This window comes from Coturnix japonica, unplaced genomic scaffold, assembly GCF_054131305.1.
Source record: "Coturnix japonica strain WE unplaced genomic scaffold, WE-NBRP24 Scf096, whole genome shotgun sequence".
Taxonomy (NCBI): Eukaryota; Metazoa; Chordata; class Aves; order Galliformes; family Phasianidae; genus Coturnix; species Coturnix japonica.
Window position 1 is genome coordinate 268,231 of NW_028188999.1, and position 23,410 is coordinate 291,640.

The 23,410-nt window shown below is 55.2% G+C and overlaps 1 protein-coding gene across 10 annotated transcripts in view; it reads left to right on the forward strand.

Annotated features, from left to right (window-relative positions):
• PYGM (glycogen phosphorylase, muscle associated) overlaps nucleotides 1–23,410 on the forward strand; it is a 75,255-nt gene that overhangs the window by 25,785 nt on the left and 26,060 nt on the right. For 6 of the 10 annotated variants that reach the window (XM_085534687.1, XM_085534691.1, XM_085534689.1 and 3 more), the window contains 7 exons: nucleotides 1,568–1,650; nucleotides 4,444–4,587; nucleotides 6,935–7,027; nucleotides 10,902–11,048; nucleotides 16,224–16,387; nucleotides 19,366–19,480; nucleotides 22,164–22,265. In XM_085534687.1, the coding sequence (XP_085390813.1) occupies nucleotides 1,568–1,650; nucleotides 4,444–4,587; nucleotides 6,935–7,027; nucleotides 10,902–11,048; nucleotides 16,224–16,387; nucleotides 19,366–19,480; nucleotides 22,164–22,265 (848 nt within the window). Of the gene's footprint in view, nucleotides 1–1,567; nucleotides 1,651–4,443; nucleotides 4,588–5,416; nucleotides 5,505–6,206; nucleotides 6,232–6,934; nucleotides 7,028–10,901; nucleotides 11,049–12,630; nucleotides 12,733–16,223; nucleotides 16,388–19,365; nucleotides 19,481–22,163; nucleotides 22,266–23,000; nucleotides 23,129–23,410 lie in introns of those variants that run through there. The other 4 variants (XM_085534692.1, XM_085534694.1, XM_085534695.1 and 1 more) reach the window with 4 other exon arrangements.

Below are 23,410 nucleotides of genomic sequence, written 5' to 3' on the forward strand. Positions count from 1 at the left end.
TCACAAAGCCACGCCCATGTTAAACCACACCCCATCATAAGCTTCGCCCCAACACAAGCCACACCCCATCTTAAACCACGCCCTATAAAGCCACGCCCCATCACAAGCCCCGCCCCATCTTAAGCCACGCCCTAAAAAGCCACGGCCCATCACAGAGCCACACCTCATCTTAAACCACGCCCCATCTTAAGCCACGCCCTAAAAAACCACACCCCATCCTAAACCATGCCCTAAAAAGCCACGCCCCATCACAAGCCACACCCCATCTTTAACCATGCCCACAAGCTACGCCCCTTTGTAAACCATGCCCTAAAATGCCCCACCCCAGCCTAAACCACGCCCTAAAAAGCCACGCCCCATCACAAGCCACACCCCATGTTAAACCACGCCCTAAAAAACCACACCCTAAAAAAACATGCCCTAAAAAACAAGCCCTCAAATGCCACGCCTCATCACAAGCCCCATCCCATCTTAAACCACGCCCTAAAATGCCACGCCCACAGAAGCCACGCCCCATTACAAGCCACATCCCATCTTAAACAATGCCCTAAATAAACATGCCCTAAAATGCCACGCCCCATTGCAAGCCACGCCCCATCTTAAACCACACCCTAAAAAGCCACGCCCCATCACAAGCCACGTCCCATCTTAAACCACGCCCGCAAGCCACGCCCCATCCTAAACCACACCCTATAAAGCCACACCCTCAAAAGCCATGCCCCATCACAAGGCACACCCTATCCTAAACCACACCCACAAGCCACGCCCCATCTTAAACCACGCCCTAAAAAGCCACACCCATCACAAAGCCACGCCCACAAAATCCACACCCCATCACAAACCTCACCCCCATTATGCCCCGCCCCTATTAAGCCCCACCCCCAGCCAAAAAGCCCCGCCGCCATTAAGCCCCACCCCCATTAAGCCCCGCCCCAATAAGCCCCAACCCCATTAAGCCCCGCCCCCATTAAGCTTCAACCCCGCCCCCATTAAGCCCCAGCCAAAAAACCCCACCCCCATTAAGCCCCGCCCTCTTTAAGCCCCACCCCCATTACGCTCCGCCCCCTTTTAAGCCCCACCCCCGCTTAAGCCCCGCCCCCTTTAAGCCCCTCCCCCATTAAGCCCCGCCCCCTTTAAGCCCCGCCCTCTTTAAGCCCTGCCCCATTGAGCCCCACCCAATCAAGTCCCACCCCCATTAAGCCCCGCCCCATTAAGCCCTGCCCCCCAATAAGCCCCACCCCCTTTAAGCCCCACCCAAACAAGCCCCGCCCCCTTTAAGCCCCGCCCCCTCTCCCACAAAGCCCCCACCCCGTTTTTGTCTCAGCCCCTCTGATTGGCTGCGCCCGCGGTCAATATTTGGTTCGTCCCTTCTGATTGGCTGTGCCCACAGTCAATGTGGGCGGTTACAAGCCCCGCCCCCTTTAAGCCCCGCCCATTTAAGCTCCGTCCCTTTAAGCTCCGCCCCCTCTCCCACAAAGCCCCTGCCCTGTTTTTGTCTCGTCCCCTCTGATTGGCTGCGCCCGCGGTCAATGTTTGGTTCGTCCCCTCTGATTGGCTGTTCCCGCAGTCAATGTGGGCGGTTACATCCAGGCCGTGCTGGACCGGAACCTGGCTGAGAACATCTCCAGGGTGCTGTACCCCAATGACAATGTATGTAAACACGTGGGGGGCAATGGGGGGCACATAGGGGGCGATATGGGGCAGATATGGGGTGATGTGGGGTGCTATGGGGCAGAAATGGGGCACATATGGGGCGCTTTGGGGCAATATGGAGCACATAGGTGGTAGTATGGGGCGCTATGGGGTGATATGAGGTGATATGGGGCAGATATGGGGTGGTATGGGGCAGATATGGGGCGATGTGGGGCACATAGGGGGCAATATGAGGTGATATGGGGCAGATATGGGGTGCTATGGAGTGCTTTCGGGCAGATATGCGGTGCCATGGGGCAATATGGGGCACATATGGGACAATATGGGGTGCTATGGGGCAATATGGGGCAGATATGGGGCAATATGGGGCGTTATGGGGCAGAAATGGGGCACATATGGGGCAATATGGGGTGCTATGGGGGCAATATGGGGCACAATGTGAGGCGCTATGGGGCAATGTGGGGCACATAGGGGGAAATATGGGGCAGATATGGGGCTCTGTGGGGCGCTGTGGGGTGCTGTGGGGTGATATGAGGTGCTATAGGGCAGATATGGGATGATATAGGGCAGAAATGGGGTGCTATAGGGCAATATGGGGCGGATATGGGGCGCTATGGGGCACTATGGGGTGCTATGGGGTGACATGAGGTGATATGAGGTGCTATGGGGCAGATATGGGATGGTATGGGGCAGAAATGGGGTGCTATAGGGCAATATGGGGTGCTATGGGGCACATATGGGGTGCTATGGGGCGCTATGGGGTGATATGAGGAGATATGGGGCAGATATGGGGTGGTATGGGGCGCTATGGGTCACCATGGGTCTCTATGGGTCACATTATCATTGCAGTTCTTTGAGGGCAAGGAGCTGCGGTTGAAGCAGGAGTACTTAGTGGTGGCTGCTATGGGTCGCTATGGGTCTCTATGGGTCGCTATGTGTCTCTATGGGTCTCTGTGTGTCTCTCTGGGTCGCTATGGGTCTCTATGGGTCCCTATGGGTCTCTATGGGTCTCTATGGGTCTCTATGGGTCTCTATGTGTCTCTATGGGCCTCTATGTGTCTCTATGTGTCTCTATGGGTCACTATGGGTCTCTATGTGTCCCTATGGGTCTCTATGGGTCACTATGGGTCTCTATGGGTGTCTATGGGTCGCTATGGGTCCCTATGGGTCTGTATTGCAGTTCTTTGAGGGCAAGGAGCTGCGTTTGAAGCAGGAGTACTTTGTGGTGGCTGCTATGGGTTGCTATGGGTCTCTATGGGTCTCTATGGATCCCTATGGGTCGCTATGGGTCTCTATGGGTCACTCTGGGTCTCTATTGCAGTTCTTTGAGGGCAAGGAGCTGCGGCTGAAGCAGGAGTACTTTGTGGTGGCTGCTATGGGTCTCTATGGGTCTCTATGGGTCGCTATGGGTCCCTATGTGTCCCTATGGGTCTCTATGGGTCTCTATGGGTCTCTATGTGTCTCTATGTGTCTCTATCATTGCAGTTCTTTGAGGGCAAGGAGCTGCGGTTGAAGCAGGAGTACTTTGTGGTGGCTGCTATGGGTCTCTATGGGTCTCTATGGGTCTCTATGTGTCCCTATGGGTCTCTATGGGTCACTATGGGTCTCTATGGGTCTCTATGGGTCTCTATGGGTCTCTATGGGTCCCTATGGGTCTCTATGGGTCTCTATGGGTCTCTATGGGTCCCTATGGGTCTCTATGGGTCCCTATGGGTCTCTATGGGTCTCTATGGGTCTCTATGGGTCACTATGGGTCTCTATGGGTCTCTTTGGATCTCTATGGGTCCCTATGGATTTCTATGTGTCCCTATGGGTCTCTATGTGTCCCTATGTGTCTCTAAGTGTCCCTATGGGTCTGTATGGGTCTCTATGGATCTCTATGGGTCTCTATGTGTCTCTATGGGTCTCTATGTGTCTCTATGGGGCAGTGTTATCATGTCATTGCAGTTCTTTGAGGGCAAGGAGCTGCGGCTGAAGCAGGAGTACTTTGTGGTGGCTGCTATGGGTCACTATGGGTCTCTATGGGTCTCTATGGGTCTCTATGGGTCGCTATGTGTCTCTATGGGTCTCTGTGTGTCTCTCTGGGTCGCTATGGGTCTCTATGGATCTCTATGGGTCGCTATGGGTCTCTATGGGTCACTATGGGTCGCTATGGGTCGCTATGTGTCTCTGTGGGTCTCTGTGTGTCTCTATTGGTCGCTATGGGTCGCTATGGGTCTCTATGGGTCAGCTATGGGTCAGATATGGGTCAGCTATGGGGCAGCACTGTGCTATGGGGCTGGTTATCATTGCAGTTCTTTGAGGGCAAGGAGCTGCGTTTGAAGCAGGACTGGTGGCTGCTATGGGGCGCTATGGGGCAGCACTGTGCTATGGGGCAGCTATGGGTCGCTATGGGTCTCTATGGGTCTCTATGTGTCTCTATGGGTCTCTATGGTTCCCTATGGTTCCCTATGTGTCGCTATGGGTCACTATGGGTCTGTATTGCAGTTCTTTGAGGGCAAGGAGCTGCGTTTGAAGCAGGAGTACTTTGTGGTGGCTGCTATGGGTCTCTATGGGTCTCTATGGGTCTCTATGGGTCTCTATGGGTCTCTATGTGTCTCTATGGGGCAGTGTTATCATGTCATTGCAGTTCTTTGAGGGCAAGGAGCTGCGTCTGAAGCAGGAGTACTTTGTGGTGGCTGCTATGGGTCGCTATGGGTCTCTATGGTTCTCTATGTGTCCCTATGGGTCTCTATGGGTCTCTATGGGTCTCTATGGGTCTCTATGGGTCCCTATGGGTCTGTATTGCAGTTCTTTGAGGGCAAGGAGCTGCGGTTGAAGCAGGAGTACTTTGTGGTGGCTGCGACGCTGCACGACGTCGTACGAAGGTTCAAATCCGCCAAGTTCGGCAGCAGGGACCCAGTAAGGACACAGTTCGAGGCCTTCCCTGATAAGGTGATTACATACGTGTGACATACGTGTAACATACATGTGACATACATGTGACATACGTGTGACGTATGTGAGATATATGTGTGGTATACATGTGGTGTCTGTGTGATCCAGTCAGGACACAGTTTGAGGCCTTCCCTGATAAGGTGATTACATACATGGAACATACGTGTTACATATGTGAGATATATGTGTGATATATGTGTAACATACATGTGATATACATGTAATGTGTGTGTGTGTCTGTGTATGACCCAGTCAGGACACAGTTTGAGGCCTTCCCAGATAAGGTGATTACATACGTGTGACATACGTGTGACATACGTGTGACATACATGTAACATGTGTGTGTGATATACATGCAATGTGAGTGTGTGTCTGTGTATGACCCAGTCAGGACACAGTTCGAGGCCTTCCCAGATAAGGTGATTACATACGTGTGACATACATGTGACATACGTGTTACATACATGTAACATACATATTGTGTGTGTGTGTGTGTGTGTGTAACATACATGTGGTGCCTGTGTGACCCCGTCAGGACACAGTTCTAGGCCTTCCCTGATAAGGTGATTACATACATGGAACATACATGTTACATACGTGTGACATATGTGTGATATACATGTAATGTGTGTGTGACCCAGTCAGGACACAGTTTGAGGCCTTCCCTGATAAGGTGATTACATACGTGTGACATACGTGTAACATACGTGTGACATACGTGTGATATGTGAGTGATATACCTGTGTGTGTGTGTGACCCCATCAGGACACATTTCGAGGCCTTCCCTGATAAGGTGATTACATACGTGTGACATACGTGTAACATACATGAGATATATGTGAGATATATGTGTGATATACATGTGGTGTCTGTGTGATCTGGTCAGGACACAGTTCGAGGCCTTCCCTGATAAGGTGGCATACATACGTGTGACATACGTGTAACATACGTGACATGCATGTGACATACATGTAACGTGTGTGTAATGTGTATGAAATGAGTTTGTAATGTGTGTGTGACCCCGTCAGGACACAGTTCGAGGCCTTCCCCTATAAGGTGATTACATACATGTGACATACACGTAACATACATGTAACATGTGTGTGATATATGTGTAACATACATGTGAGATGCATGTAATGTGTGTGTGAGTGTGTGTCTGTGTGACCCCGTCAGGACACAGTTCGAGGCCTTCCCCGATAAGGTGGCATACATGTAACATACGTGTGACATACGTGTGACATATGTGAGATATATGTGTGATATATGTATGATATACATGTGATATACATGTAATGTGTGTGTGTGACCCTGACAGGACACAGTTCGAGGCATTCCCGGATACAGTGATCACATACGTGTGACATATGTGTGACATACATGTACCATACATGTAACATGTGTGTTATATATGCGTGATATACATGTGTGTGTGTGTGACCCCATCAGGACACAGTTCGAGGCCTTCCCGGATTAGGTGACATATGTGTAACATACGTGTAGCATTTGTGTAACATACATGTAACATACATGTAACATACATGTAACATGTGTGACGTACGTGTAACATACATGTAACATATGTGATATATACATGTGTGTGACCCCATCAGGACACACTTCAAGGCCTTCCCTGATAAGGTGACATATAACATACGTGTAACATACATGTAGTGTGTGATATATGTGTGATATACATGCAATGTGCGTGTGTGTGACCCCATCAGGACACAGTTCGAGGCCTTCCCGGATAAGGTGACATACATGGAACATACATGGAACATATGTGTAACATACAAACAACATATGTTTAACATACATGTAACATACATGTAATGTGTGTGACATACATGTAACATACCTGTGTGTGTGACCCCATCAGGACACAGTTCAAGGCATTCCCTGATAAGGTGACATGCGTGTAACATACGTGTAGCATGTGGTTTGTGTGTGTGTGCCCTGTGTGTTCCACATGTTACACGCATGTTCCTCTATGTTCCGTGTCTGTTACATGCGTGTTCTTCATATGTTTTACACACATGTCACTCATGTGTTCCATGTCTGTTACACATGTGTTCCCATGTGATCCATGTGTGTTACACGTGTGTTCCCCATGTCTCCCACGTCCATTACACGTGTGTTCCTCATATGTTCCATGTCTGTTACATGCGTGTTCATTGTGTGTCCCACGTCTGTTAACGTGTGTTCCTCGTATGTTCCATGTCCATTACATGCGTGTTCCCCATGTGTCCCACATCCATTACACGTGTTTTCATCACGTGTTTTACACACATGTTCCCCGTGTGCTCCACGTGTGTTACACGCGTGTTCTCACGTGTTGTAGGTTGCCATCCAGCTGAACGACACGCACCCGTCTCTGGCCATCCCGGAGCTGATGCGCATCCTGGTGGACGAGGAGAAGCTGGGCTGGGATAAGGTGCGATATGGGGCTGCTATGGGGCGCTATGGGGTGCTATAGGGCTGCTATGGGGCGCTATGGGGTGCTATGGGGCACTATGGGGTGCTATGGGGCACTATGGTGTGTTATAGGGCTGCTATGGGGCGCTACGGGGCGCTATGGGGCTGCTATGGGACTGCTGTGGGGCACTATGGGGTGCTATGGGGTGCTATAGGGCTGCTATTGAGTGTTATAGGGCTGCTATGGGGTGTTATAGGGCTGCTATGGGGTGCTATAGGGCTGCTATGGAGTGTTATAGGGCTGCTATGGGGCACTATGGGGTGCTATAGGGCTGCTATGGGGTGTTATAGGGCTGCTATGGGGTGTTATAGGGCTGCTATGGGGCGCTATAGGGCTGCTATGGGGTGTTATAGGGCTGCTGTGGGGCGCTACAGGGCGCTATGGGGCGGCTATGGGGCACTGTGGCGCGCTATGGGGCACTATGGGCTGCTATGGGGTGCTATGGGGCTGCTGTGGGGTGTTATAGGGCTGCTATGGGGTGCTATAGGGCTGCTATGGGTTGTTATAGGGCTGCTATGGGGTGTTATAGGGCTGCTATGGGGCGCTACAGGGCGCTATGGGGCTGCTATGGGGCACTGTGGTGCGCTATGGGGCGCTATGGGGCTGCTATGGGGCTGCTGTGGGGCACTATGGGGTGCTATGGGGCACTATGGGGTGCTATGGGGCTGCTATGGGGCACTATGGGGCACTATGGGGTGCTATGGGGTGCTATAGGGCTGCTATGGGTTGTTATAGGGCTGCTATGGGGTGTTATAGGGCTGCTATGGGGCGCTACGGGACACTATGGGGCTGCTATGGGGCACTGTGGCGCGCTATGGGGCGCTATGGGGCTGCTATGGGGCTGCTGTGGGGGGCTATGGGGCACTATGGGGTGCTATGGGGCTGCTATGGGGCACTATGGGGCTGCTGTGGGGCACTATGGGGTGCTATGGGGCGCTATGGGGCACTATGGGGTGCTATGGGGTTGCTGTGGGGCACTATGGGGTGCTGTGGGGCTGCTATGGGGCGCTACGGGGCACTATGGTGCTGCTATGGGGCACTATGGCGCGCTATGGGGCTGCTATGGGGCGCTATGGGGCTGCTATGGGGCATTATGGGGAGCTATGGGGTGCTGTGGGGTGCTATGGGGCTGCTGTGGGGCGCTATGGGGTGCTGTGGGGCACTATGGGGTGCTATGGGGCACTATGGGGTGCTATGGGGCGCTATGGGGCACTATGGGGTGCTACGGGGTGCTATAGGGCTGCTATAGGGTGTTATAGGGCTGCTATGGGGCACTATGGGGTGCTATGGGGTGCTACAGGGCTGCTATGGGGTGCTATGGGGCTGCTATGGGGCACTATGGGGTGCTGTGGGGCTGCTATGGGGCGCTATGGGGTGCTATGGGGCTGCTATGGGGCACTATGGGGCTGCTATGGGGCACTATGGGGTGCTATGGGGCACTATGGGGCACTATGGGGTGCTATGGGGTGCTATAGGGCTGCTATGGAGTGTTATAGGGCTGCTATGGGGCACTATGGGGTGCTATAGGGCTGCTATGGGGTGTTATAGGGCTGCTATGGGGTGTTATAGGGCTGCTATGGGGCGCTATAGGGCTGCTATGGGGTGTTATAGGGCTGCTGTGGGGCGCTACAGGGCGCTATGGGGCGGCTATGGGGCACTGTGGCACGCTATGGGGCACTATGGGCTGCTATGGGGTGCTATGGGGCTGCTGTGGGGCACTGTGGGGTGCTATGGGGCGCTATGGGGTGTTATAGGGCTGCTATGGGGCACTATGGGGCACTATGGGGTGCTGTGGGGCTGCTATGGGTCTGCTATGGGGCAGGGTTGCTGTGGGGCAGAGCTGCTATGGGGCTGCTATGGGTCTGAGCCTCCATGGGTCTGCCCCACATGTAGGTGTGGGACATCGCAGTGCGGATGTGTGCTATGGGGCTGCTATGTGTCACAGCTGCTATGGGGCAGGGCTATGGGTCACAGCTGCTATGGGTCAGTGTCTCTATGGGTCATTGCCGCTATGGGTCCTTACCGCTATGGGTCTGCCCCACATGTAGGCGTGGGACATCACGGTTTGCACGTGCTATGGGGCTGCTATGGGGCAGGGCTATGGGTCACAGCTGCTATGGGTCCTTACCGCTATGGGTCAGTGCTATGGGTCAGTGTCTCTATGGGTCAGAGCTGCTATGGGGCAGGGCTATGGGTCAGTGTCTCTATGGGTCCTTACCACTATGGGTCAGTGCTATGGGTCAGTGTCTCTATGGGTCAGAGCTGCTATGGGGCAGGGCTATGGGTCAGTGTCTCTATGGGTCCTTACTGCTATGGGTCAGTGCTATGGGTCATAGCTGCTATGGGTCAGGACTATGGGTCAGTGCTATGGGTCATAGCTGCTATGGGTCAGGGCTATGGGTCAGTGCTATGGGTAATTGCCGCTATGGGGCAGGGCTATGGGTCAGTGTCTCTATGGGTCATTACCGCTATGGGTCATTGTCTCTATGGGTCATTGTCTCTATGGGTCATTGTCTCTATGGGTCTGCCCCACACGTAGGCGTGGGACATCACGGTTCGCATGTGAGCTATGGGGCTGCTATGGGGCAGGGCTATGGGTCACAGTTGCTATGGGTCAGTGTCTCTATGGGTCAGTGTCTCTATGGGTCAGTGTCTCTATGGGTCAGTGTCTCTATGGGGCAGAGCTATGGGTCAGTGCCGCTATGGGTCAGTGTCTCTATGGGTCATTGCTATGGGTCAGTGTCTCTATGTGTCTGCCCCACATGCAGGCATGGGACATCATGGTTTGCACGTGCGCTATGGGGCTGCTATGGGGCAGAGCTGCTATGGGTCAGTGCCACTATGGGTCACAGATGCTATGGGGCAGGGCTATGGGTCATTGCTGCTATGGCTCAGTGGTATGGGTCATAGCCACTATGGGTTAGTGCTATGGGGCAGGGCTATGGGTCATTGCCGCTATGGGTCAGTGTCTCTATGGGTCCTTACCGCTATGGGTCAGTGTCTCTATGGGTCATTACCGCTATGGGTCATTGTCTCTATGGGTCTGCCCCACATGTAGGCGTGGGACATCACGGTTTGCACGTGCTATGGGGCTGGTATGGGGCAGGGCTATGGGTCACAGTTGCTATGGGTCAGTGTCTCTATGGGTCATTACCACTATGGGTCAGTGTCTCTATGGGTCAGTGCTATGGGGCAGTGCTATGGGTCAGTGTTTCTATGGGTCATTGTCTCTATGGGTCTGCCCCACACGTAGGCGTGGGACATCACGGTTCGCATGTGAGCTATGGGGCTGCTATGGGGCAGGGTTATGGGTCAGTGTCTCTATGGGTCATTACCGCTATGGGTCAGTGTCTCTATGGGTCTGCCCCACACGTAGGCGTGGGACATCACGGTTCGCATGTGAGCTATGGGGCTGCTATGGGGCAGGGTTATGGGTCAGTGTCTCTATGGGGCAGGGCTGCTATGGGGCAGGGCTATGGGTCCTTACCGCTATGGGTCTGCCCCACATGTAGGCGTGGGACATCACGGTGCGCACGTGCTATGGGGCTGCTATGGGTCAGTGCTATGGGTCATAGCCGCTATGGGTCAGGGCTATGGGTCACAGCTGCTATGGGTCACAGCTGCTATGGGGCAGGGCTATGGGTCAGAGTCTCTATGGGTCATTACCGCTATGGGTCAGTGCTGCTATGGGTCATTGCCACTATGTGTCACAGCTGCTATGGGTCATAGCCGCTATGGGGCAGAGCTGCTATGGGTCACAGCTGCTATGGGGCAGGGCTATGGGTCAGTGTCTCTATGGGTCATTGTCTCTATGGGTCTGCCCCACACGTAGGCGTGGGACATCACAGTCCGCACATGCGCATACACCAACCACACGGTGCTGCCGGAGGCGCTGGAGCGGTGGCCGGTCGGGCTCCTGGAGGCGCTGCTGCCCCGGCACCTCGAGATCATCTACGAGATCAACAGGAGGTTCCTTGATGTATGGAAACGCTATGGGGCGGATATGGGGCTCTATGGGGTTCTATGGGGTGGACATGGGGCGGACATGGGGCTCTATGGGGCGACATGGGGCTCTGTGGGGCTCTATGGGGTTCTATGGGGCTCTATGGGGCAGATATGGGGCGACATGGGGGGACATGGGGCTCTATGGGGATCTATGGGGCTCTATGGGGCTCTATGGGGCGGACATGAGGCTCTATAGGGTGACATGGGGCTCTATGGGGTCCATGGGGCTCTATGGGGCTCTATGGGGTTCTATGGGGATCTATAGGGCTCTATGGGGCTCTATGGGGCTCTATGGGGCGGACATGAGGCTCTATAGGGTGACATGGGGCTCTATGGGGTCTATGGGTCTCTGTGGGTCTCTATGGGGCTCTATGGGGCTCTATGGGGTGGACATGAGGCTCTATGGGGTGACCTGGGGCTCTATGGGGCTCTATGGGGTGGACATGAGGCTCTATGGGGTGACCTGGGTCTCTATGGGGTGGACATGGGGCTCTATGGGGTGGACATGGGGTTCTATGGGGCAGATATGGGGCTCTATGGGGCTCTATGGGGCGGTGGCCGGTCGGGCTCCTGGAGGCGCTGCTGCCCCGGCACCTCGAGATCATCTACGAGATCAACAGGAGGTTCCTCGATGTACGGCAAAGATATGGGGATCTATGGGGTGGACATGGGGATCTATGGGGCTCTATGGGGCTCCATGGGGTTCTATGGAGATCTATAGGGCTCTATGGGGCAGACATGGGGCTCTATGGGGTGGACATGGGGATCTATAGGGCTCTATGGGGCAGACATGGGGCTCTATGGGGATCTATAGGGCTCTATGGGGCAGATATGGGGCTCTATGGGGCGGACATGGGGCTCTATGGGGTGGATATGGGGCTCTATGGGGTTCTATGGGGATCTATAGGGCTCTATGGGGCAGACATAGGGCTCTATGGGGTTCTATGGGGATCTATAGGGCTCTATGGGGCAGATATGGGGCTCTATGGGGCTCTATGGGGCGGATATGGGGCTCTATGGGGTTCTATGGGGATCTATAGGGCTCTATGGGGCAGACATGGGGCTCTATGGGGTTCTATGGGGATCTATGGGGCTCTATGGGGCAGATATGGGTCTCTATGGGGCTCTATGGGGCGGTGGCCGGTCGGGCTCCTGGAGGCGCTGCTGCCCCGGCACCTCGAGATCATCTACGAGATCAACAGGAGGTTCCTCGATGTATGGAAACAATGGGGCAGATATGGGGTGGATATGGGGCTCTATGGGGCAACATGGGGATCTATGGGGATCTATAGGGCTCTATGGGGTGGACATGGTGTCTATGGGGCTCTATGGGGCGGACATGAGGCTCTATAGGGTGACATGGGGCTCTATGGGGTCTATGGGTCTCTGTGAGTCTCTATGGGGCTCTATGGGGCTCTATGGGGTGGACATGGGGCTCTATGGGGTGACCTGGGGCTCTATGGGGTGGACATGGGGCTCTATGGGGCTCTATGGGGCTCTATGGGGTGGACATGGTGTCTATGGGGCTCTATGGGGTTCTATGGGGCAGATATGGGGCTCTATGGGGCTCTATGGAGCGGTGGCCGGTCGGGCTCCTGGAGGCGCTGCTGCCCCGGCACCTCGAGATCATCTACGAGATCAACAGGAGGTTCCTTGATGTATGGAAACAATGGGGCAGATATGGGGTGGATATGGGGCTCTATGGGGTTCTATGGGGATCTATAGGGCTCTATGGGGCAGATATGGGGCTCTATGGGGCGGACATGGGGCTCTATGGGGTGGATATGGGGCTCTATGGGGTTCTATGGGGATCTATAGGGCTCTATGGGGCAGATATGGGGCTCTATGGGGTTCTATGGGGATCTATGGGGCTCTATGGGGTGGATATGGGGCTCTATGGGGCTCTATGGGGATCTATAGGGCTCTATGGGGCAGATATGGGGCTCTATGGGGCAGACATGGGGCTCTATGGGGTGGATATGGGGCTCTATGGGGTTCTATGGGGATCTATAGGGCTCTATGGGGCAGATATGGGGCTCTATGGGGTTCTATGGGGATCTATGGGGCTCTATGGGGCAGATATGGGGCTCTATGGGGCTCTATGGGGCGGTGGCCGGTCGGGCTCCTGGAGGCGCTGCTGCCCCGGCACCTCGAGATCATCTACGAGATCAACAGGAGGTTCCTCGATGTACGGCAAAGATATGGGGATCTATGGGGTGGACATGGGGATCTATAGGGCTCTATGGGGCTCTATGAGGCGGACATGGGGCGGACATGGGGCTCTATGGGGATCTATGGGGCTCTATGGGGCTCTATGGAGCTCTATGGGGTGGACATGAGGCTCTATGGGGCTCTATGGGGGCTGTATGGGGCTCTGTGGGGCTCTATGGGCGGACATGGGGCTCTATGGGGCTCTATGGAGATCTATGGGGTGGACATGAGGCTCTATGGGATGGACATGGGGCTCTATGGGACGGACATGGGGCTCTATGGGGTGGATATGGGGCTCTATGGGGCTCTGTGGGGCTCTATGGGGTGGACATGGGGCTCTGTGGGGCCCTATGGGTCTCAATGGGGTCTATGGGGCAGATATGGGGCTCTATGGGGTGGACATGGGGCTCTATGGGACTGGGGAGTGTTGGGGGCTCTATGGGGCTGGGGGGCTCTATGGGATGGGGAGACTCTATGGGGCAAGGGGTCTCTATGGGGTGAAGGGCTCTATGGGGTGGGGAGTGGTGAGGCTCTATGGGGTGATGGGCCTCTTTGGGGCAGATCTATGGAGTGGGCAGTGAGGGGGCTCTATGGGGCGGAGCTATGGGGTGAAGGGCTCTATGGGGGGGAGTGGGGGGGCTCTATGGGGCAGATCTATGGGGTGGGCGGCAGTGGGGCTTTATGGGGTGGAGAGTAGTGGAGCTCTATGGGGTGGAGCTATGGGGTGTGGGGTGGGGTGGCTCTATGGGGTGGAGCTATGGGGCAGGCTGTAGGGTGACTCTCAGTGTGCCCCACTGACCCCCCCCTTGTGCCCCATAGCTCGTGTACGCTATGGGGGCGGACATGGGGCTCTATGGGGTGGACATGGGGGGCAGACATGGTGCTCTATGGGGCTGGGGCTTCTATGGGGTGGGAGGCTCTATGGGGCTGGGGGGTGTTGGTTGCTCTATGGGGCTGGGGGGCTCTATGGGGCTGGGGGGCTCTATGGGGGTGGACATGGGGGGGCAGACATGGGGCTCTATGGGGTGGAGATGTGGGGCGGGGGGTGGGTCGGATCTATAGTGCAACTCTATGGGGCAGGTCTATGGGGCAGGCTGTAGGGTGACTCTCTGTGTGCCCCACTGACCCCCCCCCCCGTGTGGGATGTGGGGCTCTATGGGGTGGGAGGTGCTATGGGATGGTGGGCTCTATGGGGCGGAGCTATGGGGCGGATCTGTGGGGCGGATCTATGGGGCAGGGGGTTCTATGGGGCAGAAGGTGGAGGGGATCTATGGGGCGGAGTTATGGGGCAGGGGGTCTCTATGGGGCTGCAGGGGCTCTATGAGGTGGGGGGTAGTGGGGCTCTATGGGATGGGGAGCTCTGTGGGGCATATCTATTGGGTGGGGGGCTCTATGGGGCATATCTATGGGGCGGGGGTCAGGGGGGCTCTATGGGGTGGGGAATGAGGGGGCTCTATGGGGTGTTGGGCCTCTATGGGGCAGATCTATGGTGTGTTGGGCCTCTATGGGGCAGATCTATGGGGCAGGCTGTGTGTTGACCCCCCGTTGTGCCCCACTGACCCCCCCCCCGTGTGGGATGTGGGGCTCTATGGGGTATTGGGCTTCTATGGGGCAGATCTATGGTGTGTTGGGCCTCTATGGGTCAGATCTATGGGGCAGGCTGTGTAGTGACCCCCCGTTGTGCCCCACTGACACCCCCCCCCATGTGGAATGTGGGGCTCTATGGGGTATTGGGCCTCTATGGGTCAGATCTATGGGGCAGGCTGTAGGGTGACTGTGCCCCACTGACCCCCCCCATGTGGGATGTGGGGCTCTATGGGGTGTTGGGCCTCTATGGGGCAGATCTATGGGGTGGGGGGGCTCTATGGGGCAGATCTATGGGGCAGATCTATGGGGCAGGCTGTGTGTTGACCCCTCGTTGTGCCCCACTGACCCCCCCCGTGTGCGATGTGGGGCTCTATGGGGTGTTGGGCCTCTATGGGGCAGATCTATGGTGTGTTGGGCCTCTATGGGGCAGATCTATGGGGCAGGCTGTGTGTTGACCCCCCGTTGTGCCCCACTGACCCCCCCTCCATGTGGGATGTGGGGCTCTATGGGGTATTGGGCTTCTATGGGGGGCCTCTATGGTGTGTTGGGCCTCTATGGGGCAGATCTATGGGGCAGGCTGTAGGGTGACTGTGCCCCACTGACCCCCCCCATGTGGGATGTGGGGCTCTATGGGGTGTTGGGCCTCTATGGGGCAGATCTATGGGGTGATGGGCCCCTATGGGGCAGATCTATGGGGCAGGCTGTAGGGTGACTGTGTGCCCCACTGACCCCCCCCTGTGTGGGATGTGGGGCTCTATGGGGCTGGGGGGCTCTATGGGTCAGATCTATGGGGCAAGGGGTCTCTATGGGGTGGGGGGCTCTATGGGGCGGAACTATGGGATGAAGGGCTCTATGGGGTGGGGAGTAGGGGGGGCTCTATGGGGTTGGGGGGCTCTATGGGTCAGATCTATGGGGCAAGGGGTCTCTATGGGGTGGGGGGCTCTATGGGGCGGAACTATGGGATGAAGGGCTCTATGGGGTGGGGAGTAGGGGGGCTCTATGGGGTTGGGGGGCTCTATGGGGTAGGGGGGCTCTATAGGATGGGGGTCTGTATGGGGTGTTGGGCCCCTATGGGGCAGATCTATGGGGTGATGGGCCTCTATGGGTCAGATCTATGGGGCAGGCTGTGTGTTGACCCCCCGCTGTGCCCCACTGACCCCCCCCCCATGTGGAATGTGGGGCTCTATGGGGTATTGGGCCTCTATGGGGGGCCTCTATGGGGTGTTGGGCCTCTATGGGTCAGATCTATGGGGTGGGGGGGCTCTATGGGTCAGATCTATGGGGTGGGGGGGCTCTATGGGTCAGATCTATGGGGCAGGCTGTGTGTTGACCCCCCTGTTGTGCCCCATAGCGTGTGTACGCGTCGTTCCCTGGTGACCACGACCGGCTGCGGCGCATGTCGCTGGTGGAGGAGGGAGCCGTGAAACGCATCAACATGGCGCATCTCTGCATCGCGGGCTCACACGCCGTCAACGGCGTCGCACAGATCCACTCCGACATCCTCAAACAGAGCGTGTGCGTCATACGGGTCATATGTGTCATGTGTCATATGTGTCATGTGGGGGGCATACACGTGTCATGTGTGGGGGGTCATACGTGTCATGTGTGGGTCATATGTGTCATGTGTGGGGCATATGTGGGTCGTATGTGGGTCTTATGTGTCATGTGTGTGTCATGTGTGGGTCATACGTGTCATGTGTGGGTCATACGTGTCATGTGTGGGTCTTACGTGTCAAGTGTGGGTCATACGTGTCATGTGTGGGTCATACGTGTCACGTGTGGGTCATACGTGTCACGTGTGGGTCATACGTGTCATGTGTGGGGCATATGTGGGTCATACATGTCATATGTGGGTCATACGTTTCATGTGGGGGGCATATGTGGGTCATACGTGGGTCGCACACTGTCAACGGCGTTGCACAGATCCACTCCGACATCCTCAAACAGAGCGTGTGCGTCATACGTGTCATACGTGTCATATTTGTCATGTGTGGGGCATATGTGGGTCGTATGTGGGTCGTGTGTGTCATACGTGGGTCATACGTGTCATGTGTGGGTCATATGTGTCATGTGTGGGGCATATGTGTCATGTGTGGGTCATATGTGTCACGTGTGGGTCATATGTGTCATGTGTGGGGCATATGTGGGTCATATGTGGGTCACACACCGTTAACGGCATCGCACAGATCCACTCCGACATCCTCAAACAGAGCGTGTGCGTCATACGGGTCATGTGTCATACGTGTCATACGTGTCATACGTGTCATGTGTGTCATGTGGGGGGCATACATGTGTCATGTGTGGGGGGTCATACGTGTCATGTGTGGGTCATATGTGGGTCATACGTGTCATGAGGGGGCATATATGGGTTGTATGTGGGTCATATGTGTCATGTGTGCATCATATGGGGGGCATATGTGTCATACATTGGTCATACGTGTCATGTGTGGGTCATACGTGTCATATGTGGGTCATGTGTGGGTCATACGTGGGTCACACACTGTCAACGGCGTCGCACAGATACACTCCGACATCCTCAAACAGAGCGTGTGCGTCATACGTGTCATACGTGTCATACGTGTCATGTGTGGGGCATATGTGGGTCGTGTGTGGGTCTTATGTGTCATGTGTATGTCATAAGTGGGTCATATGTGTCATGTGTGGGTCATACGTGTAATGTGTGGGTCATACGTGTCATATGTGGGTCATATGTGTCATGTGGGGGTCATATGTGGGGCATACATGTCATGTGTGAGTAATACGTGTAATATGTGGGTCATAACGGGGGCATATGTGGGTCATACGTGTCATGTGTGGGTCATATGTGGGTCATACATGTCATGTGTGGGTCATATGTGTCATGTGTGGGGCATATGTGACATGTTTGGGTCATACGTGATATGTTTGGGTCATACATGTCATGTGTGGGTCATATGTGTCATACGTGGGTCATATGTGGATCATACATGTCATACGTGGGTCATACATGTCATATGTAGGGCATGTGTGGGTCATACGTGTCATATGTGGGTCATAACGGGGGCATATGTGGGTCATATGTGTCATATGTGGATCATACATGGATCATACATGTCATACATGGGTCACATGTGGGTCATATGTGTCATTTGTGGGTCATACATGTCACGTGTGGGGCATGTGTGGGTCATACGTGGGTCATACGTGTCATATGTGGGTTATGTGGGTCATATGTGTTATGTGTGGGTCATACATGGGTCATAATGGGGTCACACGCTGTCAACGGTGTTGCACAGGTCCACTCCGACATCCTCAAACAGAGCGTGTGCGTCATACGTGGGTCATACGTGTCATGTGGGGGGCATATGTGGGTCATACGTGTCATGTGTGGGGCATATATGGGTAGTATGTGGGTCATATGTGGGTCATACGTGTCATGTGGGGGGCATATGTGTTCCATCCATGTTCCATCCATGTTCCATCCATGTTCCATCCGTGTTCCATCTGTGTTCCATCCATGTTCCATCCGTGTTCCATCCATGTTCCATCCGTGTTCCATCCTTCTCCATCTGTGTTGCACCCATGTTCCAGCCGTGTTCCATCCGTGTTCCACACATGTTCCATCCGTGTTCCATCTCTGTTCCATCCGTATTCCATCCGTGTTCCACACATGTTCCATCCATGTTCCACACATGTTCCATCCGTGTTCCATCTCTGTTCCATCCGTATTCCATCCGTGTTCCACACATGTTCCATCCATGTTCCACACATGTTCCATCCATGCTCCATCCATGTTCCATCCGTGTTCCACACATGTTCTATCAGTGTTCCATCCGTGTTCCATCCATGTTCCATCCATGTTCCATCCGTGTTCCATCTGTGTTCCATCCATGTTCCATCCATGTTCCATCCATGCTCCATCCATGTTCCATCCGTGTTCCACACATGTTCTATCAGTGTTCCATCCGTGTTCCATCCATGTTCCATCCATGTTCCATCCGTGTTCCATCTGTGTTCCATCCATGTTCCATCCATGTTCCATCCATGTTCCATCCGTGTTCCATCCTTCTCCATCTGTGTTGCACCCATGTTCCAGCCGTGTTCCATCCGTGTTCCACACATGTTCCATCCGTGTTCCATCTCTGTTCCATCCGTATTCCATCCGTGTTCCATCCGTGTTCCATCCATGCTCCATCCATGTTCCATCCATGCTCCAGCCGTGTTCCAGCCATGTTCCACACATGTTCCATCCATGTTCCATCCATGCTCCATCCATGTTCCGTCCGTGTTCCATCCGTGTTACATCCATGTTCCATCCATGTTCAAACTGTGTTCCATCTGTGTTCCATCCATGTTCCCGCCGTGTTCCATCCATGTTCCATCCGTGTTCCATCCGTGTTCCATCCATGTTCCATCTGTGTTCCACACATGTTCTATCCGTGTTCCATCCATGTCTCATCCGTGTTCCATCCATGTTCCATCCGTGTTCCATCCGTGTTCCCTTTCCCCTCCAGCTTTAAGGATTTCTATGAGCTGGACCCCCACAAGTTCCAGAACAAAACCAATGGAATCACCCCGCGACGCTGGCTGCTGCTCTGCAACCCGGGGCTGGCCGAGGTCATCGCTGAGGTGAGCTATGGGCAGCTATGGGGCGGCTATGGGGCGCTATGGGGCAGCTGTGGGTCTCTATGGGGCAGCTATGGGTCCCTATGGCTGCTCTGCAACCTGGGGCTGGCCGAGGTCATCGCTGAGGTGAGCTATGGGGCGCTATGGGGCAGCTATGGGGCAGCTATGGAGCTCTATGGGGCTCTATGGGTCCCTATGGCTGCTCTGCAACCCGGGGCTGGCCGAGGTCATCGCCGAGGTGAGCTATGGGGTGCTATGGGGCGGCTATGGGGTGCTATGGGGCGCTATGGGGCAGCTATGGGTCCCTATGGGTCGCTATGGGTCTCTATGGGGCGCTATGGGTCCCTATGGCTGCTCTGCAACCCGGGGCTGGCCGAGGTCATCGCTGAGGTGAGCTATGGGGCGGCTATGGGTCTCAATGGGGCGCTATGGGTTGCTGTAGGTCACTATGGGTCTCTATGGGTCACTATGGGTCTCTATGCTTCCCTATGGGTCTCTATGGGTCACTGTGGGCCATTATGGGTCACTATGGATCCCTATGGGTCGCTATGGGTCACTATGGGTCTCTATGGGTCGCTATGGGTCTCTATGGGGCAGCTATGGGTCCCTATGGCTGCTCTGCAACCCGGGGCTGGCCGAGGTCATCGCTGAGGTGAGCTATGGAGCGGCTATGGGTCTCAATGGGGCGCTATGGGTTGCTGTAGGTCACTATGGGTCTCTATGGGTCGCTATGGGTCTCTATGGGTCACTGTGGGCCGCTATGGGTCACTATGGATCCCTATGGGTCGCTATGGGTCACTATGGGTCTCTATGGGTCGCTATGGGTCTCTATGGGGCAGCTATGGGTCCCTATGGCTGCTCTGTAACCCGGGGCTGGCCGAGGTCATCGCCGAGGTGAGCTATGGGGTGCTATGGGTCGCTATGGGGCGCTATGGGGCAGCTATGGGTCTCTATGGGGCGCCATGGGTCCCTATGGCTGCTCTGCAACCCGGGGCTGGCCGAGGTCATCGCCGAGGTGAGCTATGGGGCGCTATGGGGTGGCTATGGGTCTCTATGGATCCCTGTAGGGCAGCTATGGGTCTCTATGGATTGCTATGGGTCCCAATTGCTGCTCTGCAACCCGGGGCTGGCCGAGGTCATCGCCGAGGTGAGCTATGGGGTGCTATGGGGCGGCTATGGGGTGCTATGGGGCGGCTATGGGGCGCTATGGGGCAGCTATGGGTCTCTATGGGGCGCCATGGGTCCCTATGGCTGCTCTGCAACCCGGGGCTGGCCGAGGTCAGCGCCGAGGTGAGCTATGGGGTGCTATGGGGCGCTATGGGGCAGCTATGGGTCTCTATGGGGCGCCATGGGTCCCAATGGCTGCTCTGCAACCCGGGGCTGGCCGAGGTCAGTGCCAAGGTGAGCTATGGGGCGCTATGGTGTGGCTATGGGTCTCTATGGGTCCCTGTAGGGCAGCTATGGGGCAGCTATGGGTCTCTATGGATTGCTATGGGTCCCAATTGCTGCTCTGCAACCCGGGGCTGGCCAAGGTCATCTCTGAGGTGAGCTATGGAGCGGCTATGGGTCTCTATGGGTCGCTATGGGTCTCTATGGTTCCCTATGGGTCTTTATGGGTCCCTATGGGTCACTATGGGTCGCTATGGGTCTCTATGGGTCACTATGGGTCACTGTGGCTGCTCTGCAACCTGGGCTGGCCGAGGTCATCACCTGGTGAGCTATGGGGCAGCTATGGGGCAGCTATGGGTTGCTATGGGGTGCTATGGGGCACTATGGCGCAGTTGTGGGTCGCTATGGGGCACTATGGGTCGCTATGGGTCCCTATGGTTCCCTATGGGTCCCTATGGTTCCCTATGGGCCACTATGGGTCTCTATGGGTTGCTATGGGTCCCTATGGTTCCCTATGGATCACTATGGGTCTCTATGGGTCTCTATGGGTCGCTATGGGTCCCTATGGATCCCTATGGGTCACTATGGGTCGCTATGGGTCCCTATGGAGCCCTATGGGTCGCTATGGAGCCCTATGGGTCGCTATGGGTCTCTATGGTTCCCTATGGGTCACTATGAGTCTCTATGGGTCACTATGGGTCGCTATGGGTCGCTATGGGTCACTGTGGGTCCCTATGGGTCCCTATGGGTCTCTATGGGTCTCTATGGGTCGCTGTGGGTCCCTATGGGTCCCTATGGGTCTCTATGGGTCTCTATGGGTCTCTATGGGTCGCTATGGTTCCCTATGGGTCCCTATGTGTCTCTATGGGTTCCTATCAGTTGTTATGGGTCGCTGTGGGTCTCTATGGGTCCCTATGGGTTGCTATGGGTCCCTCTGTGTCTCTATGGATCCCTATCAGTTGTTATGGGTCCCTATGGGTCACTGTGGGTCTCTGTGGGTCACTATGGGTCCCTATGTGTCTCTATGGGTCCCTGTGGGTGGTTATGGGTCCCAGAGTGTCCCTATCTGTTCCCTATGGGTCAGTATGGTTCCCTATGGGTTGCTATGGGTCCCTATATGTCCCTATGGGTCTCAGTGTGTCCCTAGGGGTCCCTATGGGTCTCTATGTGTCCCTATGTTTCCCTATGGGTCTCAATGTGTCCCTATGTGTCCCTATGGGTCCCTATGGTTTCCTATGGGTCCCTATGGGTCCCTATGTGTCTCTATGGGTCTGACCATCCCCCTCTGGCCCCATAGCGCATCGGGGACGAGTTTGTGGCCGACCTGGACCAGCTGCAGCGGCTGAAGGCGCTGGTGGATGATGACGCCTTCATACGGGACGTGGCCAAAGTCAAACAGGTGAATGGGGGGCACTTGTGGGGCGGGGGGGGGGCACTTGTGGGGCGGGGGGGGGGGGGGAGTTATGGGGCGGGGGGGGGGCAGTTATGGGGCTGGTGGGGGGCGTTTGTGGGGGGATGGGGGGCGGTTATGAGGCAGTAGGGGGGCAGCAGGGGGCACTTGTGGGGCAGATATGGGGCAGGGGGGCAGTTATGGGGTGGGGGGGCACTTGTGGGGTCTCTATGTGTCCCTCTGAGTCACTGTGGGTTGCTATGTGTCCCTATAGGTCCCTATGGGTCTCTGTGTGTCCCTATGGGTCTCTATGGGTCACTATGGATCTCAATATGTCTCTATAGGTCCCTATGGCTCCCTATGTGTTGCTATGGGTCTCAATGTGCCCCTATGGCTCTCTATGGGTCTCAGTGTGTCCCTATGGCTCTCCATGGGTCGCTATGGGTCCCTATGTGTTGCTATAGGTCCCTATGGGTCTCTGTGTGTCCCTATGACTCTCTATGGCTCTCTATGTGTCCCTATGGGTCTCAGTGTCTCCCTATGTGTCCCTATGTGTCCCTATAGATCCCTATGGGTCCCTATAGATCCCTATGGGTCCCTATGGGTCTCTATGTGTCCCTATGGGTCGCTATGGGTCCCTATGTGTTGCTATGGGTCCCTATGGGTCTCTATGTGTCCTTATGTGTCCCTATGGGTCCCTATGTGTCGCTATGGGTCTGAACCCCGCCCTATATCGCCCCATAGGAGAACAAGGTGAAGTTTGCAGCACTGCTATGGGTCTCTATATGTCCCTATAGGTCCCTATGTGTCCCTATGGGTCTGAATATGTCCCTATAGGTTCCTATGGGTCTCTGTGGGTCTCAATGTGTCGCTATGGGTCCCTATAGTTCTCTATGGGATTCTATGTGTCCCTATGGGTCTCTATGTGTCCCTATGTGTTCTTATGTGTCCCTATAGGTCCCTATGTGTCCCTATGGGTTGCTATGGGTCTCAATGTGTCCCTATAGGTCCCTATGTGTCCCTATGGGTCTCTATAGGTCTCCATGTGTTGCTATGGGTCCCTATAGGTCCCTATGTGTCCTTATGGCTCTCTATGGGTCCCTTTGGGTCCATATATGTTGCTATGGGTCTCTATGGGTCTCTATGGGACCCTA